This window comes from Silene latifolia, chromosome 3 (genome assembly GCF_048544455.1).
Source record: "Silene latifolia isolate original U9 population chromosome 3, ASM4854445v1, whole genome shotgun sequence".
NCBI classification, from domain to species: Eukaryota; Viridiplantae; Streptophyta; class Magnoliopsida; order Caryophyllales; family Caryophyllaceae; genus Silene; species Silene latifolia.
The window spans coordinates 36,537,747-36,559,068 of record NC_133528.1 but is presented as its reverse complement, the minus strand read 5'-3'; the positions used below and the strand labels follow the sequence as shown (position 1 = coordinate 36,559,068).

The 21,322-nt window shown below is 38.9% G+C and overlaps 2 protein-coding genes across 2 annotated transcripts; one reads left to right on the top strand and one right to left on the bottom strand.

The window, feature by feature from the left end:
* Nucleotides 1-4,595: 4,595 nt before the first annotated feature.
* Nucleotides 4,596-5,753, bottom strand: LOC141648944 (uncharacterized). Its single transcript, XM_074457649.1, has one exon. It carries the CDS (start codon nucleotides 5,751-5,753, stop codon nucleotides 4,596-4,598), a length of 1,158 nt encoding a protein of 385 aa, XP_074313750.1.
* A 1,397-nt stretch (nucleotides 5,754-7,150) lies between these two features.
* Nucleotides 7,151-7,771, top strand: LOC141648943 (uncharacterized). The gene has a single exon (XM_074457648.1). It carries the CDS (start codon nucleotides 7,151-7,153, stop codon nucleotides 7,769-7,771), a length of 621 nt encoding a protein of 206 aa, XP_074313749.1.
* The last annotated feature ends 13,551 nt before the right edge of the window (nucleotides 7,772-21,322 follow it).

Sequence of the window (21,322 nt, the reverse complement as noted above, 5' to 3'; positions counted from 1 at the left end):
AAGCCCTCAGTTCGTTCATTGTTGCAGGAGAGGCCGAGAGGAACGATAAAGACAAGAAGGATTCAACCAAAGACATCATTCTACAAGCCACGGGTGGTAAACATACTTGCTCTGGAATTACACCCGGAACAATAACTAAAGACAACGGGGTTTTTTTAAATAACCGTTGTTGATTTAAAAAAAAAAATTATATATTACTAGATGCATGCATTACCATTACCGATGCATGCATTATTATTACTGTCAAATCCCTGCATATGAAAGGACAATATATGGAATGAGAAAGGTTATAAGATTTGAAGCAGATATGATGCATGACACAACTTCCTAAACATATATTAATTAAAAAAACAACTCAAAGGACATATTACTAAGTATAAATTCATGCATTATCTCAATAACCATTCCATTATCTCACTATCTCACGTCCTAAACTGCTCCAAACCCTAAATCTTTAAAACAAGCTCCAAACTTCCTTCAACACTTCCTTCAACAATGAATGATACCATCCGTAATACATGCATTATGACCGAGTACAACAAGAGTTTCATCCGCCGGTTGCTGGACATCGAGGGCAGGTACAGAAGCTACCTTGAGGGCGCTTGAACCGCACTCAAGGACGCCAAAAAAAATGGCTTGACAGAGCAGAAGATGTTGCAGCTATATGACGATATAGCAACTGCGGAACGAAACCTCCAAATAGCAAAGGAGGAGAGGATGGATATCGTAGAAGAGAATAAGACTCTCTATGCATATATAAGAATTGCATTTTTAGAAAAACTAGGGTGCTTCTAGGTTTTTTTAGGGTTTCCTAAAAAGTTCCCTGTGGAGATTTCGTCTTCGCGCGTCCTTGCTCCTCCTCCTTGGTCGAGGCTTTCTTCTTCTTCTTCTTCTTCTTCTTCTTCTTCTTCTTCTTCTTCTTCTTCTTCTTCTTCTTCTTCTTCTTCTTCTTCTTCTTCTTCACTTTCTCTCCCTCTCTTCTCTTTCTGACTCCATTTCTCTGTTCTATTTTTTTGACTGTTTTGCGGTTGTGGTCGATTAGGGTTTTGAGCCGTTTAATTCCCTCGATGGGGGATAACTGTTCTAGTGATAAGAGTTCTGGGAAGCGTCCTGTTATGGAAGTACATGAACAGGACGATGACAACTTCGTGTGGGAAACCGGGGACGATACTAACGAAAGGAATAGTAACGATCTACTGCTCGTAGGGAAATTATGGGCAACCAAAGCGATAAACGTGAAAGCGGCAGTTGACACCATGACGAAGTTATGGAATTTGAAGGAGCCTGTGATAGGTAATGTTCTTGATGCTAAGGAAAAGATCTTTGCTTTTCGTTTTAATTGTGATAAAGACAAAGCCAAGGTAGTAGACGGGCAGCCCTGGCATTTCGATAAATATATTTGGTGCTTTAACGACCCTTGTGAGGATGGGAAATTGACCGATACCCCACTGTATAACGTTCCTTTTTGGTCGAGAATTTATGATCTCCCTTTGCGGGGAAGAACAAATGAGACGAATATCCGGAGGATTGCTGCGCAGCTGGGTTTGTTTGTAATACTGGATACGACCCCGTATCCGGAGCTGGAAAGGGCAGTTAGGGTTAGGATTTTGCATGATGTGCGTAAACCTGTTCGAGCTCAGGTTAGTGCGAGGATGCCCAATGGTTTGTTAACGAGTTTTGATGTGAAATATGAACGCTTGCCTATTTTTTGTTACGGATGCGGTATTCTAGGGCATGGGGAGAAAGAATGTGACGAGGGGCCGTATGAAGAATCTGATTTAAGATTTGGGGAGTGGCTTCGTGTGTCCCCAAGGAAAGTGATAAAGACAAATGTGGAGCTGGGTTCGAAGGCTGCTAGGGCTCTATCTCGAGAGTTTGAGGCTGAACAACGTCGTATGGAGGAGGAAAATGTTGAGAAAATGATAGGGAAATTACAAGCTATCTCGTTGGCCACTAGGTATAAGAAATATCAAGAACCTGTGGAAGGGGCAGCTAATGAGGGGTTGATTGTGGTTCAGATGGAAACGGAGGCCGAGGAAGGGGTGGGCAATGTTGATAAGAGGACGGTTTTGTGTGATGCAAAGGAGAGAAGGAGTGATTGTATTCTGAGTAGGATGGGTGTGTCGGGGATTTCTGGGAGTTTACAGGAAGCTTCTGTTGGTGTGGGTTCTGATGGGGTGGGCTCTCTTAATAAGGCTGGGAATACTGGAACGGGGAGGGAGGAGGAGAGGGAGAAGACGGGTGGTAAGAAATGGGTAAGGAAGGAACGGGATAAAAGACAAGGGGAAGGGAGTGTGCAGCTGGTTCAATTGGCAACTAAAAGAGGACGTGATGATGAGGCGGAAGATGGGTCAGGCGTGAGTAAGAAGTTACATTTTTCCATGGATGTGTGTTCATCCGAGGCGGAGGTTGAGAGAGCTCAACCCCGCCGGGCCCAATGAATCTTTTGAGCCTTAACTGCAGGGGGCTGGGCAACCCCGATGCAGTAGGCGGACTCCGTAATCTTATACGGAGAGAGGCCCCCATTGTGCTTTTTCTCTGTGAGATGAAGCTTAGTGGTAGTGAGTGGTGTAACATCAGTAGATTGTTGGATGGTTTTTTTTTGATGAAATGTAAGAATTTCATTAAGCACAAACGAGCTATTACAAGCTATTCCAGTTTTTACCACATCACCAATTCTAAACCCCATAAAAGGGTTTTACAATGACAAGCTAACTAAATTCAACCAAGATACATCATTGATAGTCAGGCCCTGAATTGATTTAGTAGCCAACTTCATCTTCACCTCCTTTTTAATCTATTGTATAACATACTCAGGTCTCAACAAACAAGCATCAACCCGCACTTTGTTCCTTTGCATCCAGATATGATAGAAGGCAGCCAAGACAATACACATGATAACATTCCTCTCGAAGAGCGGATCCTCGCCACACTCCAATCCAGTTGATCGATTGGAACTAGGCCACGAAACATGGCAGATTCCAGCCATTTCAGTAAGGATCCTCTGACTATATCTACACTGGAGAAACAAATGAAGATGACTCTCCTCTGCTTCCTCACATAACAGACAATTTGCATCAGACACAATGCCTAATGACATCAATTTATCCTTCAGTTGAAGGCGTTCACGAGCTATCAACCAGCCAATGAACTGGTGTTTGGGAATACACCAGCTATTCCACAGAGCCTTATGCCATACCACTGTCTGAAATCTTTCTCTTAGCAGTTCATAGCCGCTGCTGATTGAGTATCCTTTAGGATCCAGAGTCCACTGATGGTTTGTGTATCCATGAGCAAGTTTAGTTTTTGTTCTGCAAATGACCTTCCAGCCCCAGCTAACATCTCCAGTGGGGATATAGTCATTCCAATCAGCTCCTTTTAAGTACACTTGGTGAACCCATTTGACCCACAATCTATCAGGACAAGTATATATCCACCAAACAAGTTTCCCTATTGCTGCAATATTCTAGGACAGGCTATCCCTAATGCCTAGTCCACCTTCTTCCTTAGGAGAACACACTTTATCCCAGCCCACAAGAGGAACCCTGATATAATCAACACTCCCATCCCAAAGATAGTGTCTACAAATAGAATTAATCTTGTTCAACACTCCTTTAGGAATAAGGAAGATATTGATCCAGTAATTATAAAGAGCAGTAAGGACTGAGTTTACTAACACCAATCTTCCAGAATAAGAGAGCTTTTTGGTCCCAAATCCTCTAATCTTGGTGATAATCTTTTCAACAAGTATTTGACAGTCCTGTTTAGACAATTTCCCACAGGTAATTGGTAGTCCCAAATATCTGAAAGGTAACTTACCCTCAATAAATCCAGAGACTTGCAACACATCAGCTTTGATATCTTTAGAGACCCCTTGGAAATAAGCATTAGTTTTAGTAGCATTCATCTGCAACCCTGATGCTTGAGAGAAAGTACTGAAAGATCTCAATAAGACCATAATAGAGGCAATATCACCCTTACTAAAAAGAAGAAGGTCGTCAGCAAACATAAGATGTGATAACCTCAGTTTCCCACACATTAGATGAAATTTGAAAGGCATAGTATCAGTTGTGAAGGCCAAAATTCTGCTAAAATACTCCATGGCCACAGTAAATAACAAAGGAGAAAAGGGGGTCTCCTTGCCTCAATCCCTTTGCCCCTTTGAAATGCCCAAAAGTATCTCCATTTAAGACCAAGGAATAAGTAGCAGTAGACACACACTCCATAATCAGGTGAATCATATGAGTAGGGAATTCCAAACTGTGCAACATCTGTTCAAGAAAAGCCCAACTTACAGAATCATAGGCTTTCTGTAAGTCCACTTTAAGCATAAATCTAGGTGAAGCAGCTCTTCTATTATAACACCTGACTATATCTTGACAAATTAAGATGTTTTCAACAATACTCCTCCCTTGAATAAATCCACTTTGGTTTTCACTAATAAGTTCGGGTAGTACAAAGAAAGCCTATTGCGGATCGCTTAGAAATACACTTATAGATCACATTACAAAGACATGAAATTGGTCTAAACTGAGTAACACTATGAGGCAAATCACATTTGGGGATGAGGGTTACTAAAGTATGGTTAATTTGTTTTAACAGTTTCCCTTCATGAAAGAAATCCTTAATGGCATCACAAACATCCCTCCCCACAATGTCCCATGAATCTTTAAAAAGGCACTAGAATAGCCATCGGCCCAGCAGACCTTATGGCTAGGAATAGAAAACATAACCTTTTTGATCTCAAATCGATGACGAGGGGATAGAAGTATGTTATGATGATCCTCGCACAAAGTGCCCCCTCGCACCACAGCTTGACACACTTGCCTAGTCTCAACCGAAGTACCCAAAAGGGAAGTGTAGAACTGCAGGAAAGCACCCTGAATGCTGCTAGTGTCCTCACACAGAACCCCCTGAGTATTAGTGATATTCAAGACTTTGTTCCTGGCCTGCCTACACTTGATTACTTGATGGAAATACTTGGTATTGCTATCTCCTTTCTCCATCCAGGTAACCTTAGATTTCTGCACTAAAAAATCATGGCTAGCAGTAGCCAGAAATCTCACACTATTAGAAGCATCTCTCTCCATCTCAATAAGCTGAAAGTTTTGAGGATCTCTCCTTAGCCTATCCTGGATATCCTCCAGATGCATTTGAGCTCTATAGAAATTGTTTTCAATATCAGCAAAATTCTCCTTATTCAGCTTCCTAAGATGGCACTTCAAATTCTTGAGCTGTCTAGTCAAAATATACATCTTTGTGCCAAACCAATTACCTTTCCAATTAGCCTGAACACAAAGCTTAAAATTCTCAGCTTGACTCCACATATTGTAATATTTAAAACTTCTTCTTTTCTTATCTTTGTCATCAAAGGCTTGCAAGACACAAGGGGAATGATCAAAGATGCCCTCACAATAGAAATGAGCATAGACAGAGGGGTGATCAGCAAGCCATTGTTGATTGACCAAAACTCTATCAAGTCTACTATAAACCCTAGTACCTGGATCTTGTTTATTACACCAAGTAAAGAAAGACCCACTAGCAGGGCTATCAGCTACCTCACATTCATCAACACAGGCCTTAAAGTCTTCCATTTCCTCCACAGAACTATTGCCCCCCAATCTCTCAGCAGGCACCAGCACTGTGTTAAAGTCACCACAGATGACCCATGCTCCCTGAATGCTTCTTTTAAACATACACAACCTGTCCCACAGTTCCTTTCTCTCCTGAGTCCCATTATATGCATAAACCATAGTTAACCAAAAACTATAACCAGTCCCCAAATCAGTAATACTCATATGAATGAACTGTGGGTTATACTCAAGGAATTGAACATTAAACATATGAGGCTTCCACAAAATCCAAATTCTGCCCCCTTTGTGTAGATGAGTATTAGTAGAGATGCACCACTGACTACACAAATTATTCCTTACACGATTTTGAGACAAAGGCTTTACCTTTGTCTCAAGGAGGCCAAATAAACCTATCTGGTGCTGATGCATAAACCATTTAATATTATTTTGTTTAGATAGGCTATTCAACCCCCTAATGTTCCAAAATCCCCAATTATACATTACCCCCCTGAGGAGGTAATGCACTACCATTTGTACCCACTCCAACTTTAGGGGTAGCATTATAAAGAGATTCCATAAATGTGTGCTGCCCAAATTTGATAGAACTCCTTCCAGCCTCCAGAATTTCCTGCCTGCTAAGCCTAATGATATTCCTAGCAGGGGTATTGTCCATGTGGTATTTCCCATCTCTACCCCATGACACTTGAAACCGATTAGGCTTCTCAACAGAGTCCCGACAACAGTCTCTGGAGCGGATACATTAGCAACAACAACGGAGGGGTGGTTGTTATAACCACAGAGGGAGCTGCAGATGGCTTAGCCTTCTGTTTAGGTCTCCACTGTTGTTTCCCTTTCTGCTGTGGTGCCACTTTCTGAGCTCCATTGTCCTTTGGTTTCTTACACTTTTCAGACTCATGTCCTATTCCTTTACACTTCAAACAGAGCAAAGGTTTCCATTCAAACTCAACCTTAATCTGAACAAGACATCCATCTTCATCCAAAAATTTGATAGACTCAGGGATAGGGGCACCAAATTTAACATCAATCATTACCCTAGCAAATCCCAATCTAGTCTTATCAGTCGTAGCAGCATCACTTCTAACAAAGGTACCTAATAAACCAACAAGTTTAGGCAAACTCTTACCCCAAAATTTCAGAGGGAGGTTATGCAGTCTTACCCAAACTGGCACATCCTTCACTTCAGACTTCTCCAGCAGTACATCCTCACTCCACGGACGAACAATGAGGGGCTTGTTGGATGGTTATGAAAGCTTGGCTGTTGATAGCGTAGGTAGGTCAGGTGGTTTGGCTCTTTTGTGGCAGAAAGGGGTTCATTGTAGGCTTAGGTCTATGTCTGTTCATTACATGGATGTTGAGTTGGAGATTGGCGAGGTTAAATGGCGGTTCACGGGTTTCTATGGTTGGCTGGCAGTACAAGATAGGCACCTCTCTTGGCAACAATTACGCCTTCTTGCAGCTGCTGACTCGGGTCCTTGGTTGTGCAACTTGTGCATGGGAGACTTTAATGAGATTTTGTTTGCTACCGAGATGAAGGGGGGGAGCATCCCCAATGGCAAATGAACAATTTCAGGGATGCGGTTGATGATTGTGGCCTCAGAGATGTAACTTTCGAAGGGCACCCTTTCACTTTCGATAATGGTCAGGTGGCTGCTGATAACCGTCAAAGCCGGATAGATAGAGCTATGGTGACGGAAAATTGGCAGGAATTGTACCCTTATGCGAGGCTTATTCATATGACTAGAGAATGGTCGGACCATTCTCCTTTGAAGCTGATTTTGGATGGTCGAGAGGGGCAGCATGAAGGAGGGAGGAGACCTTTTCGGTTTGAGCAGTTATGGGTGGGGGAAGAGGGGTGTGAAGAAGTTGTGAGGAGAGTGTGGGAGAGGGGGGGAACGGATTTTCCTGTTTTGGTGAGTGACTGTGCGACGGAATTATTGGAATGGAAAAGCATTAACATTGGTAATATTGTGAAGACCCTAAGTAAAAGGCGACGAAGATTGCAGGTACTGGATGGCCTAGATCGTACGGCGAGTGCTATTCAGGAGCGGAAGAAAATTACAAAAGAAATTGCGCAGCTGCTTCGTGACGAAGAAATCTTTTGGCGACAGAGGTCTCGCGCGTTATGGCTTAAAGAAGGGGATAAGAACACCAAGTTTTTCCACCGCAAAGCGACATAAAGAAAGCAAAGGAGTCATATTGGGAAGCTTATTGACGATGAAGGCCGTGTTAGGGAGGGAAAGGAGGAGGTTGTGGCGGTGGTTATGGGGTACTTTGATGCACTGTTTAGGTCGTCGAATCCACGGGATTTCGGGGATGTTATGGCTGGGGTGGAGGGGAGAGTTACAGGATGGATGAATGATTTACTTCGAAATGATTATCGGGAGGAGGAAGTACTTGAAGCCCTTAACCAAATGCACCCTCTCAAATCTCCAGGACCGGATGGTATGAATGCTCTCTTCTATCAAACTTATTGGCATATTGTTGGTCCGTCTGTGATTTCTTTGGTTCATAGCGTTCTTCGTGGGGCACCTTTTACGGAAGGCATTAATCATACTCATATTGTCCTTATTCCCAAGAAGAAAGCCCCTGATAAAATGGTGGATTTTCGACCAATAAGCCTCTGCAATGTTGTCTATAAAATTGTATCCAAGGTGTTAGCTAATAGACTCAAATTGTTCCTTAATAATATTGTGTCGGAAAATCAATCGGCTTTTACCCCAGGAAGGCTTATAACGGATAATATTCTTGTTGCTTTTGAAATCTTCCACCATATGAAGAATACAAGAAGTAATGGGGGTCATATGGCTCTAAAACTTGATATGGCTAAGGCGTATGATAGGGTAGAGTGGGACTTTTTGGAGATGGTTTTGTCCTCGATGGGTTTTGATGGTGCTTGGACAAACCGGGTTATGCACTGTGTGCGGTCTGTGTCCTTCTCGGCGCTTGTCAATGGGAGACCGACTGATTCTTTCATCCCACAGCGGGGGCTCCGGCAAGTTGATCCGTTGTCTCCCTATTTATTCATTTTGTGTGCCGAAGTCTTATCTAGCATAATGCGAAGGGCTATGGAGGCTGGGGCGATACATGGAGTCCGAGTACCTGCCCGAGCACCGAGTGTGACTCATCTTCTTTTTGCCGATGATAGCCTGTTCTTCACGCGAGCCAATGTTGCGGAGGCAACCCGGGTAAAGGAGGTGCTTACGAGGTATGAAGGAGTCTCGGGTCAGATGGTCAACCTAGGGAAAACAACTGTGTCTTTTAGTCGGGGCACTACTTTAGCTCGAAAGGCAGCGGTAGCTGGAGTGCTTGGGGTACAAATTGTGGAAGTGCAGGATAAATATTTGGGTCTTCCAACTATGGTCAGTCACTCGAAGGGGGTTATTTCTAAGGTGATTCGGGACAAAATCTGTAAGAAATTGCAAGGTTGGCGAGGTATGTTACTCTCTAAAGCGGGTAGGGAAGTTTTGATAAAGGCAGTGGCCCAATCTATTCCCACTTATGCTATGAGTGTTTTTAAATTACCGGCTAATTTTTGTGACAAACTGCGTTCTCTTGTCTCGGGATTTTTGTGGGGATCGGACAGGGGTAAGAGGAAAATTTCATGGATGGCGTGGTCGAGATTGTGTGAACCAAAATGTAAAGGAGGGCTTGGCTTTCGGGATTATCTAAGTTTTAATAAAGCTTTTCTTGCTAAGCAAAGTTGGCGTTTACTAACTAATACTGATAGCCTTATGTCGCGGATTATGAAGGGCAAATATTTTCCAGAGGTCTCGTTTATGGATGCGCAATTGGGGTCGAATTCGAGCTATACTTGGCGTGGCATATGGGAGGCGAGGGAGATTCTTCTTTTGCGTCTTCGTCGGCGGATTGGGGATGGGGCGAGTACAAGGGTGTGGGTTGATCCTTGGATACACGGGACTCAAACTAGACGGATTATCTCGCCAAGGAGGGATGGTAGTCCGGATATGTTAGCGAAAGAACTCATGGTTGAGGATGGCACGGGTTGGGATGAGACGAAGATCAGGGAGGTTTTTTTGCCTTTCGAGCAAGAGAGAATCCTTCGCTTACGTGTGAGTTGTACCGGACAGGTTGATGATTGGTGTTGGGACCCGGAACGGGATGGGATTTATATTGTGAAATCCGCGTACCGTCTGCTTCGAACAGCTGCTGATGATGGTCCCGGGCAATCAAATGACACGGCTGGTCAATTGCTATGGAACAAGATTTGGAAGTGTTACGCGCTCCCCCGCATTAAAATCTTTTTCTGGCAACTATGTCTCGATGCTTTAGCTACTCGGACTAATATAGCTACACGGATGAGAAATGGAATGGATACTCTTTGCCCTATCTGCAACAGCTTTGAGGAGTCTAGCTTTCATCTCGTACGTGACTGTGGGTGGGTGGGATGGGTTTGGGATGGGGTCGGGTTGGAGTTAAAGAAGGGAGATGGGATTGAGAGGGTGAGGGAGTGGGTGGAGGAAGAGTGGAGGGAGTGGAGTGCGAGAGAATGCTTAACTTTTATGACGGGATGTTGGGCTATTTGGGAGGCGAGGAACAAGTGGGTCTTTGAGGGCAAGATGATTAATCCTGAGACGGTGGTAAGGAGGATACGAGGTCTTTTACGGGAGATGATGGAGGGGCAGGGGGTGGATGAGGGGTGTAAAGACGGGTCAAGTGAGTTGCTCGGTGAGGGAGAGGGAGGTTGGATGAAACCTAAGCATGGAGAACTTAAAATCAACGTTGATGCAGGGGTCATCAGTGGTGTCGGGATGGGATTAGGAGTTATCTGCCGTGATGGGGAAGGTCATATGGCGTGGGCTTTGACGGAGCAAGAGGCTGTGGAGCGTGACCCGGCGGAGGCGGAAGCTTTGGCCATTCTTGTTGGGGTTCGGGAAGCGAAGCGAAGAGGTCTGAGGCGCATAGAAGTGGAATGGGATTGTCTGACCGTCATCCAAGACTTGCAAAAGCGAAGACAAGGACGCAGTAAAATTTTCATGATTTATGAAGAAATTTTTGATGTTTGTGTTTCTTTTGAGTCTTGTGTGTTTTCTTTTACTCGTAGGAATTTTAATAGTGTCGCTCATAGTTTAGCACATATAGATCCTTGGCTCAGTGGATGTAGGAGATGGGACGATGATGTGCCTCAGAATATTGGTGACTGTATCGCACGCGATCGTTTATCTATGAAGTAATACCCTTCCGGGTTTTTTCAAAAAAAAAAAAAAAGAATTGCATTTTTAGCAATGTAATTCGTTTTTTATTTATTTATATAGTAATTAATTAAGTTTATTATGCATTCCTCTCCATCATCTTCTTCTTTTGTTTTATTTTATTTAATTTGTTTTACAAGCTAATAAACGCAGAAAAACAACAGTAACCATTCACTAATTAAGCAAATAATACTTAGAGAAAGAACAATAATGATCGATAAAAACACATGCAAATGAAATAATTAGAGAAAGAAAATAATGACTGAGATGATGACAAAACCTAAAACCATGCATATAAATTAAAGCGATACCTGATAATTAGAGAAAATAATAGACGGCGACGACAACAGTGACGGAGATGATAAAGCGACGATGGGAAAGAGACGATGAGAAAGTGTGTGTTTGTGTTTGTGATGTTTGTGTTTGTGTTAGGTTTGTGTTTGTGTTAGATTTGTGTTTGTGGCTGTAGCTGATCTGCTGTGTTTGTGTGGTTTATATTATGGAAAGTATTAACAACGGTTTTTACACAAAAACCCGTTGTCATTAGAGAATATATTAACAACGGATCCTTACACTACAACGAAAACGCGGGATACCGACGGAAAAAATTAGGCCATACTGACGGTTTTTCCGTCGGTATTTCCATTTCCTGACGGAAATTCCGTCAGGAACCAGGGTCAGCTTATTTCGTCACTAAAAAACCTATCCTGACGGAATTTTCGTCAGTAAATAAAAAAACTGACGGAACACTGACGGGAAAACCGTCCCTATTTGTAGCTGGAAAGTGACGGAAATTCCGTCAGGAAATGGTAATACTGACGGATTTTCCGTCAGGAAATGACACGTAGCAGTTTTTTGACACCCAACTGAAACACATAAAAAAGTTGGAAATGACGGAAATTCCGTCAGTTTTTTGTAATTACCGACGGAATTTCCGTCAGTTCTTTGGACACGTGGCACGTTCTAGTTAAATCTGGAAAAATGGGGAGGAAAAAGCAGTGACGGAAATGCCGTCGGTATTTTAGAATTATTGATGGAATTTCCGTCAGTTTATTAAAAATCAGGCCAGGAAACAGTAGCCTGCTGCCCAGCCACGATGCGTTTTTTGCATCGTTTTAAATACAGCCACGATGCCTATTTGCATCGTTTCAAATACAACCAAAACCTACAAAACACATAAAATCGTCGACCGCCAAGCGGGAATCCATTTTCACGTCGACCGCTATTGCGGGAACCAATAGACAACAAAAGAGAGAGCAACGCAAATTTTTTACATAAAAAGTCGGTCAAATTCATACATTGTCTTACTAATTAAACACAAATCAACAATGTTTTTTCATAGTCCATACTAGACGACAACACTAATCTAACCTAAACGCTCTAACCTAAAGGCTATAACCTAAAGGCTCTAACGTAGAGGCTCAATAAAATTACCATCTCCAAACCCGTGTCCACCATCCGGAAAGTCATCCCGCCTATGTGGAGGAAATTGTGAACACGTGTTTGGGGGTTGAGATGCTTGCATATCAGCCCAAGCCTTTTGCATTACCGCCATTTGTTCAGCCTGTTCATGAACCCGTGTTTCAAGAGCAATTCGAGCGGCTCGCTCATCATTCATTTGGGTGGAAAGCTGTGAAATCATGCTAGGAGCATAAGAGAGTGACCGTCGGCCAGCTTTTTTAGTAGGAAGATCATACCATATTTTGGCCCCTTTATCTCTGGTCCCAAACATCCGGTTCTTCTCATCAAAGCCTCCTACAGCCTTGTAGTACGCCCGGATCTCATCGGGATACTGTCCAGGTGGCAATGGTTGACTCATCTCCTCATGGTAATCATGCTGAAAAAAGTGACAAAATCGTCAAAAATAATATATATATATATATATATATATATATATATATATATACACCTATCTTTATAAGAAATATATTATCGTTCTTTCTAATAAAGATATTACCGTTCTTTGTAATAAAATAAATATTAAATTGAATACAAAAACTTACGTCAATCTCAGCAGCTCGAGGATTAACCCACTCGCCCTTTTTATTTTTTTTCGTCTTCGTAAACAACTTGTAGGGAGTGGCCTCTTGACCCTGTAATTAGTATGGAAACAAGTAAAATCAAGTATATATTTGTCAATCATATATATTAACCACTTTTTAAAAGCAATATAAACAATATTTACCAATTCCTTAAAAGCATCGGAGCAACTCTTCCGACCAAGAGTGTGGGTGCCCAATGCTTTCCCATCTTTGCCACCCGACTTCCTATTTGCCGTGTTGATTTTCGAATGTTTGGCAAAAGTAGGATCTTGTTGCCTAGTCTTAAGGTTCTCCCACCAAGTAACAGGCACCCACTTTGGAGGTATCTTATTATATTTTTCTGTTTTTAAGAAAATGTTTACAATTGTCGCGGATAGGATGGTCAGGTCTTAAGAACTCACGGTGACAATCAAACCAACAAACCTTTTTGCTATTTTTAAGCCAAAAAGATATATGATCAATTTCTAGACAATAAGGACAGGCACGATATCCACTTGTGGACCAACCAGAAAGCATGCCATATGCCGGGAAATCGTTGATCGTCCACATTAATGCAGCCTTTAATTGAAAATTTTGTTTCTTAGAGACATCGTAGGTGTCCACGCCAGTTTATCAAAGTTGTTTTAACTCTTTGATCAATGGTTGGAGGAAAACATCTAAATTTGACTTAGGTTTCTTAGGACCGGGAACTAGCATAGATAAGAACAGAAATTGTCTCTTCATGCATAACCAAGGAGGTAAGTTGTACGGAGTCACAATCACGGGCCAACAAGAGTATTTCGTCCCGAACTGCCCAAAAGGTTGAAATTCATCCGTACACAAACCTAGCCTAACATTCCGGGGTTCACTTGCAAAATCTGGATGCTCTCTATCGAAATGCTTCCACGCTTCTCCATCACTTGGATGTGCCATTGTCCCCCTTTCTCTTAATCGAGAGTTTTTGTAGTGCCAACTCATCTCACCTGCTATGTGCTTGGTTGCATATAGTCGTTGTAACCTTGGCGCAAGCGGGAAATAATTTACTGGTTTACATGGAATTCGCCTCCCACTTGAATTCTTTTTACCTTTATACCGAGATGCACGACACTTTGTACATTCTTCAAGATTAGAATTTTCCTCCCAGAAAAGCATGCATCCATTGAGACATGCATCAATCTTTTCATGGGGTAGTTGGAGTCCCTTCAGAACTTTTTTAATCTCATTAAAATTGCGCGCCATTTGATTTTCCTTTGGAATTATGTCACCAACGAACGACACAAAACCATTAGCGCATCTAAGAGATATGTTGTTCTCACATTTGAGTGATAACAACCTAGCAAAACTTACACAACAAACTCATATCACTTCCCTGAAACACCGATTGTTCGGCTTGCTCTAACATTTTAAAGAACGAAGAAACTTGGGGGTTCGGGGTTTCATAACGCACTTCTTCATCGTTAAGGTCATCAGGATTAAGTCGATCCTCCATAATTTGGTCAACAGTATCACGCAATGCACTTTCCTCGAACTCATGGTAAGGATTCTCACTAGCATTTATACTAGGTAGTTTCTCACCGTGATATGTCCATACATAATAATTATCGGCGAAACCATTCGACCAAAGATGAATTTGAACATCTGCTTTCCTTTTAAAACCTAGGTTTTTGCATTTCTTACACAGACACCTCATTTCACCTAAATTCTTGTACTCACTACTTCCTTCCGCGAATTTAATACTCTTTCACCCCCTCTGCAAAGGCTTTCTTGGGTTTCTTTTTTTCGTCTAATCTTTCATACATCCACTGCCGTTCTAATTTTTTCATGTTATTATGTATCTACACACTTATATATGTCATTAAAAAGGATAATAAACTAACAACTATCAAAATCAAGAATAATACACAATAATTTAACATTTTAGCCAATATAAATATTGTATTTCTTTGAATTGGGTCCTTATCACTCCAACCTAAACTCATCAATGTACGTTTCAAGTCACTATCAAACATGTACTTGTGATTTATTAATGAGGAAAAAAATTCGGCAGCAATTCCCATCCGTTCTCCAAATACACAATGTAGAATAAATAATTACTCTACATATGCATTTAGAGAACATTAAAGGAATTGTCACCAAACTCTTTCATCATTAACAAATCACAAGCACATGTTTACTACCTAAGTGACTTAAAACGTACAAAGACAGTCCCAAAACGGGGATTATTCAAAAATTACTCCTAGTGAGTAATTTTTGAACGGGTACTAGGTCAATATGAACAATAATTTTAACAATATTAAAAAAAACATACAACAATGACTACTTTTATTTTCAATTAACAAAAACTAACATGAATAATTTTTCATTTTACATATCTAGTTTAATTATCATTTTAAAAACTAACATGAATAATTTTTCATTTTACATATCTAGTCTAATTATCATTTTAAAAACTAACATGAATAATTTTTCATTTTACATATCTAGTCTAATTATCATTTTAAAAACATTAACATTTCACAAAATTTAACAATAATCAAATTAACAAAAAAAATTAGATGCATACATTAAAATATAACAACATACATTTAAACAAAATTGGCTTCTATCCTAAGTCAACATGCATTAACATTAACAATAATTCAATAATAATTAAAATAATAACTAATATTCTAATTCAATTAAGATAATTAAACAAAAAAAATTAAAAGTAGAAATACCTAATTAGCTCTACAAAGAAAAAAAATGAAAAGGAAGGATGAGAAAGAGGAAAGGTGACGGCGGTGGCGGCGGCAGGAGGCGGCGGCGGGAGGTTATGGAGAAAAATAAAATAAATTAAAAACAATAAAAGGAAAAGGAAAAAGAGAAAGGAGAAAAGAAGAAAAACAAATAAAATTACCTTATAGTGATGGCGACGGCGTGGTGGTGTTGTTGGTGGTGGTGGTGGCGCCGGAAGTGGAGGAGGGTGGTGGTGGTGTCGGATTTTAAGATGGTGGTGTTAGGGTTTGGCGATTTTTAATTTGGGGGAAAATTGGTAAAGTGATGAAGTGAATGATTCCGTGTTGAGATAAAAGGAAAGATTGACGGAAATCCCGTCAGTTAAATAGGAATCCTGACGGAAAATCCGTCATTATTTCTAAATAACTGACGGAAATTTCGTCAGTGGTTAACTTTATCAGACAAATAATGTATAACTTGTACACGTCACATAATTTGGACAACTGACGGAATTTCCGCCAGTTTTTTCAAATTCCTGACGGAATTTCCGCCACTGTGTCAATTATTTTGACAGGCTGTTATGCATTGTTTTTCAAAAAAATAAAACATGTGACGGAAAATCCGTCAGTTTTTGTGTTTTACTGACGGAAATTCCGTCAGTTTTGCCAAATGCCTCACAACTGTCATGCACTGTTGGGTGTGAAAGGCAATGACGGAAATTCCGTCAGTTTTTTGGAAATACTGACGGATATTCCGTCACATGTTTTTTAGCGCCATTGACTTTGTCAACGCGCCAATTACAACTGACGGAATTTCCGTCAAGAAATGGTACCGACGGAAATTCCGTCAAAAATCCGTCAGTAACCCGTGTTTTCTGATGGCCTCTTTTTTCCGTCGATATGCCCGTCACTAAGCCGCGTTTTTTTTTTGTAGTGTTATAAAACCGTTGTTAAAAAGTATTAACAACGGGTTCTAATATAACCGTTGTAATTACTTTTCACTAATTTTGCGCCAAATTATTAACAACGGTTATATGTATTACAGAGTAAACTGTTGTTATTAGTTATTATATTAACAACGGTTGTGAAAGTTTGACCCGTTGTTAAAACCTATAACAACGGTTATCAACACATAACCGTTGTAATTAAGTTTAGTAAAATCCGCGCCATCCATTCTACAACGTCTTACGGTGATTTTCGTGAATAAGCGTTGTTAAAGGGGCGTTGTAGTTGCCTGGATTTGTAGTAGTGTATCATCAAATGTTGTTTTAAGGACCTCAACTATTATTATGAAGCTTTAAGGACCTCTTCATATATTTTAGACCAAAATGCCCTTGTGTTTATTATAATTGCTAAATACTTTATTGGTTATAATTGGAAAGTCTAAATATTGATACTCGTTTTTCGTAACGGAAACAAAATTTAAACGGTGTTACTTTTTCACATACGCATTTTACTCTTTCACATACTTTTTTCATAGATTTTCCATCCTCTACCCTTTCTCATAACAAAAAAAATACCCAAATTATACCTCTTCTCCTTCCTCAAAATCTAATCAAAATACTCCTTAGATCCCCATTATCATTCATAATTCATCCTCGTATTACCTCATCCATTGAATACTTTCTCCCCAAAATATTTGGTTTGCATACTTAGAAAACGCAATGCGTACTACCTCTCTATCCCTATCAATAAAGCATTTAAATTACACATTTTATGAATTACAATTAGATACTCGAACATGTTCTTATAGTTAATTTTTTATTTTTTTTACTGTAATTTTGTTAAATGATTTAATGTTTTCAAATTTATTATGGGTAGCAGGTGATTACTTTGTCGGTGGTGCATCATACACGTCAAACGTATAGGGGATATTCGAAGGCGAGACGAAGGTGGCAGAGTTTAATTGTCGCGCGCAAGTGGTGGGGATTGTGCTTACACGAAGGGGCAGTGTGCTGTGTGCATACACAGATGTTCGGACAGTTGACGGTCGAAGATAGGCACGTCGGTAGACAGACCTGCGGCTGGTAGTGGTAGTCGGAGTTGAGGGTGGCTGTGTAAGGGTGGTTTGGTAAGTGTTTTTGTCAAGGCAATGGGAAGAATGAAAAAAAGATTGTGAAAATGGGAGGGTTAAAAAAGTAAAATGCGTATGTGAAAGAGTAAAATCCGTATATGAAAGAGCAACACCCAATTTAAATTGTAATGCGCCAACTAGAAGTGAACATGGGTTGGTCGGGTTGAGTTGGGACGGACTTAGTCGTTATAATGATGAGGATATGCAAATAGGCCTTCTTGATTCCCAGTTGTAACCCTTGCGGGTTTTGACAAGCTTTTGGTTCTTTGGGGTACGAGGAGTTTTGACTCATGATAAAAAACTATTGCTAAATAACAAAGCAACGCATGATCATGAAATTGTGTCTTACTGTTTACTGATGAAACAATGGGATATGTAGTCATAACTCATATGCTCAATTGCTAACTAGCTAGATAACTTATTTATCTGACTCGACATTAGCATTGCGCAAAACAATATTTTACAACTATTATAGTTAAATTTGCAGATGATATTAAGCTACAACATGAAAGATTTTCCGAACTTGGGACAGTTAAATATACAAGTTAGTGAAATGTTATTCAAAGTAAAAAAAAATCATTGAATCTCTATATTGAACTGGGTCGGGTCAAAATCCGGGTTAAATTATCGGCCCGTACACGACCGTAAATAAAGACTCAGACCTTCTTGAGCTGGGCCATGGTCGTTTTGGGGATATTAATATAAGCGATTCTTGACGAAAAATTTAAATGTGAATTTATAAAAGAAAAAATTTAATAGGACATGTGTAATTTTAAGAAATATTTGAAAATGATAAAAAAAATCTAAATTTCCATTAAATATTTGTAAAAATTATAGATATAATCCCTCAAAAAAAAAAATCTAGCTATAACAACGGAATTTTTGTATCGGTGGCTTAAAGTAACTCGGAAAATAGATTCAACGATGTTTTGAAGTTTTGTTACATTTTTTTTGTTTTTGAAATATATACAAATTGTAAATAATGATAAGGGTATTTTGGTCCAAAACATGTGATGAGGTCCTTAAAGCTACATAAAAATAGTTTAGGTCCTTAAAACTATATAAAAGGATACTTTGGGTCCTTGTAGTAGAGTTTACTCTGGCACAGATATTAAGAACTTTACTAAATTATTACAAAATGTGGGTAAGTGACTAAGGCCCTGTTCTTTCTGGCTTATTTTCAGCCCATTTCGATTCAAATTCATTATTCGATTCGATTGATTGAGCTCAGTTCGATTCGATTCGACTCGATTCGATTCGATTGATTCACTCCATTCGATTCGATTCACTCATTCTCGGCTCCATTCGATTCGATTCATTCGATTCGATTCGATTCGATTCAACTCCATTAAGTTCAGCTCATTTCACCTTTACTCATCTTCAATTTAATACTTCCTCCGTTCTCATATGATCTACCCATTTATTGAATATATGAGTGTAGTATTTTAATAAAATGGGTAGATCATATGAGAACAAAGGAAGTAGTTATTATTAATTTTGTTATCAATAATACTATTTTTTTAATATTATTATTCTTTATTATTATTATTATTATTATTATTATTATTATTATTATTATTATTATTATTATTATTATTATTATTATTATTATTATTATTATTATTATTATTATTTTTATTATTATTATTATTATTATTATTATTATTATTATTATTATTATTAATGTTAATAATAATTTATTTATTATAATTACTATTATTATTATGAATATTATTATTAAAATGAATAATAATGTTATTAATGTTAATGTTAATGTTAATGTTGTTGTTGTTGTTGTTGTTGTTGTTGTTGTTGTTGTTGTTGTTGTTGTTGTTGTTGTTGTTGTTGTTGTTGTTGTTGTTGTTGTTGTTGTTGTTGTTGTTGTTGTTGTTGTTGTTGTTGTTGTTGTTGTTGTTGTTGTTATTGTTGTGAATAATAATGTTATTAATGTTAATACTATTATTATTATTATTATTGTTGTTGTTGTTGTTGTTGTTGTTGTTGTTGTTGTTGTTGTTGTTGTTGTTGTTGTTGTTATTGTAATTATTATTGGTTTTATTATTAAAATTAATAACATTTATTATTAATATTATTGATGGGGCACGCTCAACCGACTTGACCCACTAGCCAATACGGGGTCATACAAGTCAACATGCTTGCAAACATGGTTACGGATTCGCTTGATACCCTATGAATCACAAATCGTTAAAAGCGAATTCTATCAAATTGATTACTGAAAATACATATAACACATTTTCTATAAGCGAATCGCGAATCGGTAAGGCGTATTCATAGCGAATATGGTAACCATGCTTTCCAAGCCATCATTTGAGGTACACATAGAAACCTATAAATACCCCATTATTGACCAATCAATGGTAAAATATTTCTCACCAACAACTTCCTCTCTCTAAAAGTAAGACTACTCGAGCTATTATGAGAGGGCACAGAGACCTTAGCTTCAACAAAGGTCTCAACTATCCACCAGTATCGTAAGGCATCAGAGAAGGACCTATTGCGAACCCTTCGAGGCCCTATTTGTTACGCGCAAAAGATCCATCCGGAGAGAGCAATCATAGGTTCGAGGTGCCATCGTCTGAGAGGAGCGCATTGACCCGACCCGGATTCGAGCAACGCTTACTTGAGTGTTTTTATTCGAAACAACTATTTTTACTAATATCATTATTAATATTGACATTATTATTTATTATTGTTATTAAGAATATTATTAGTAAAAAATTACTATTTTTTCATTATTATAATATATGATTATTCATATATAGTATTATAATTTTTTTCTTAAAAAATTTAGTATTAGTATAAATAGTATTATACTATGAATATTAGTATTATTATAGTTGATAATAACAATAATATTAAATATTATTATTATTATTAATATTAATAATATTAATATGATTATTTCATTCAATTGACTTTATTGATTCGATTCGATTCGATTCAAATTCGGCTTTATTTATTCGATTCGATTCATCCAAATCACTCTCCATTCGATTGATTCGATTCGGCTCCATTCGATTCGATTATTTCGTTTAGTTCACTCCATTCGATTGATTCGAGATCAGTTCAGCTCTAAAAAGCCAGAAAGAACAGGGCCTAAGTGATATGTATGATGACTAATTTACTAAATAGATCAAACTAATAAGCAAAATTTGATGTTTTTGGATGATTTTTTTTGTCTTTGTAAACATATGAAGTGATATCTAATTTTACGTTTACGTTTATGTTTACGATTTATGTACGATGGTTTTATGAAGATCAATAGGTCTTGGTATAGACGGGTGGGGCGAATAGACGGGTAAAGACCTCTAATAAAATGGGTAGGAGGGACAAGGTGGAGAACCCCCATGTGCTTCCCACTTTATGGCAAATGAGTATTTTGTAAGAGAAAATGGTATCCGTCTATACATATAGACGGATAGTGTCCGTCTATAATGAGAATTTGTATATGAAGATATGTCCAAGGACACGTTTTATAGAAGACAAATACTCCCTCCATTCAACTCCACTTTACATGTTTGCTTTATTACGTTTGCCAACGCGAGTTTTACGTGGTAAATATCTTTAGCTACGTATTTGCAAAAATTATAAAAGTTAGATATTTTTAATGTACTATTAAAGACGAATCAAATAAGATCCCACATGAATATATTTTAACTTATGTATCGAGAGAAAATTGAAGTTGAAT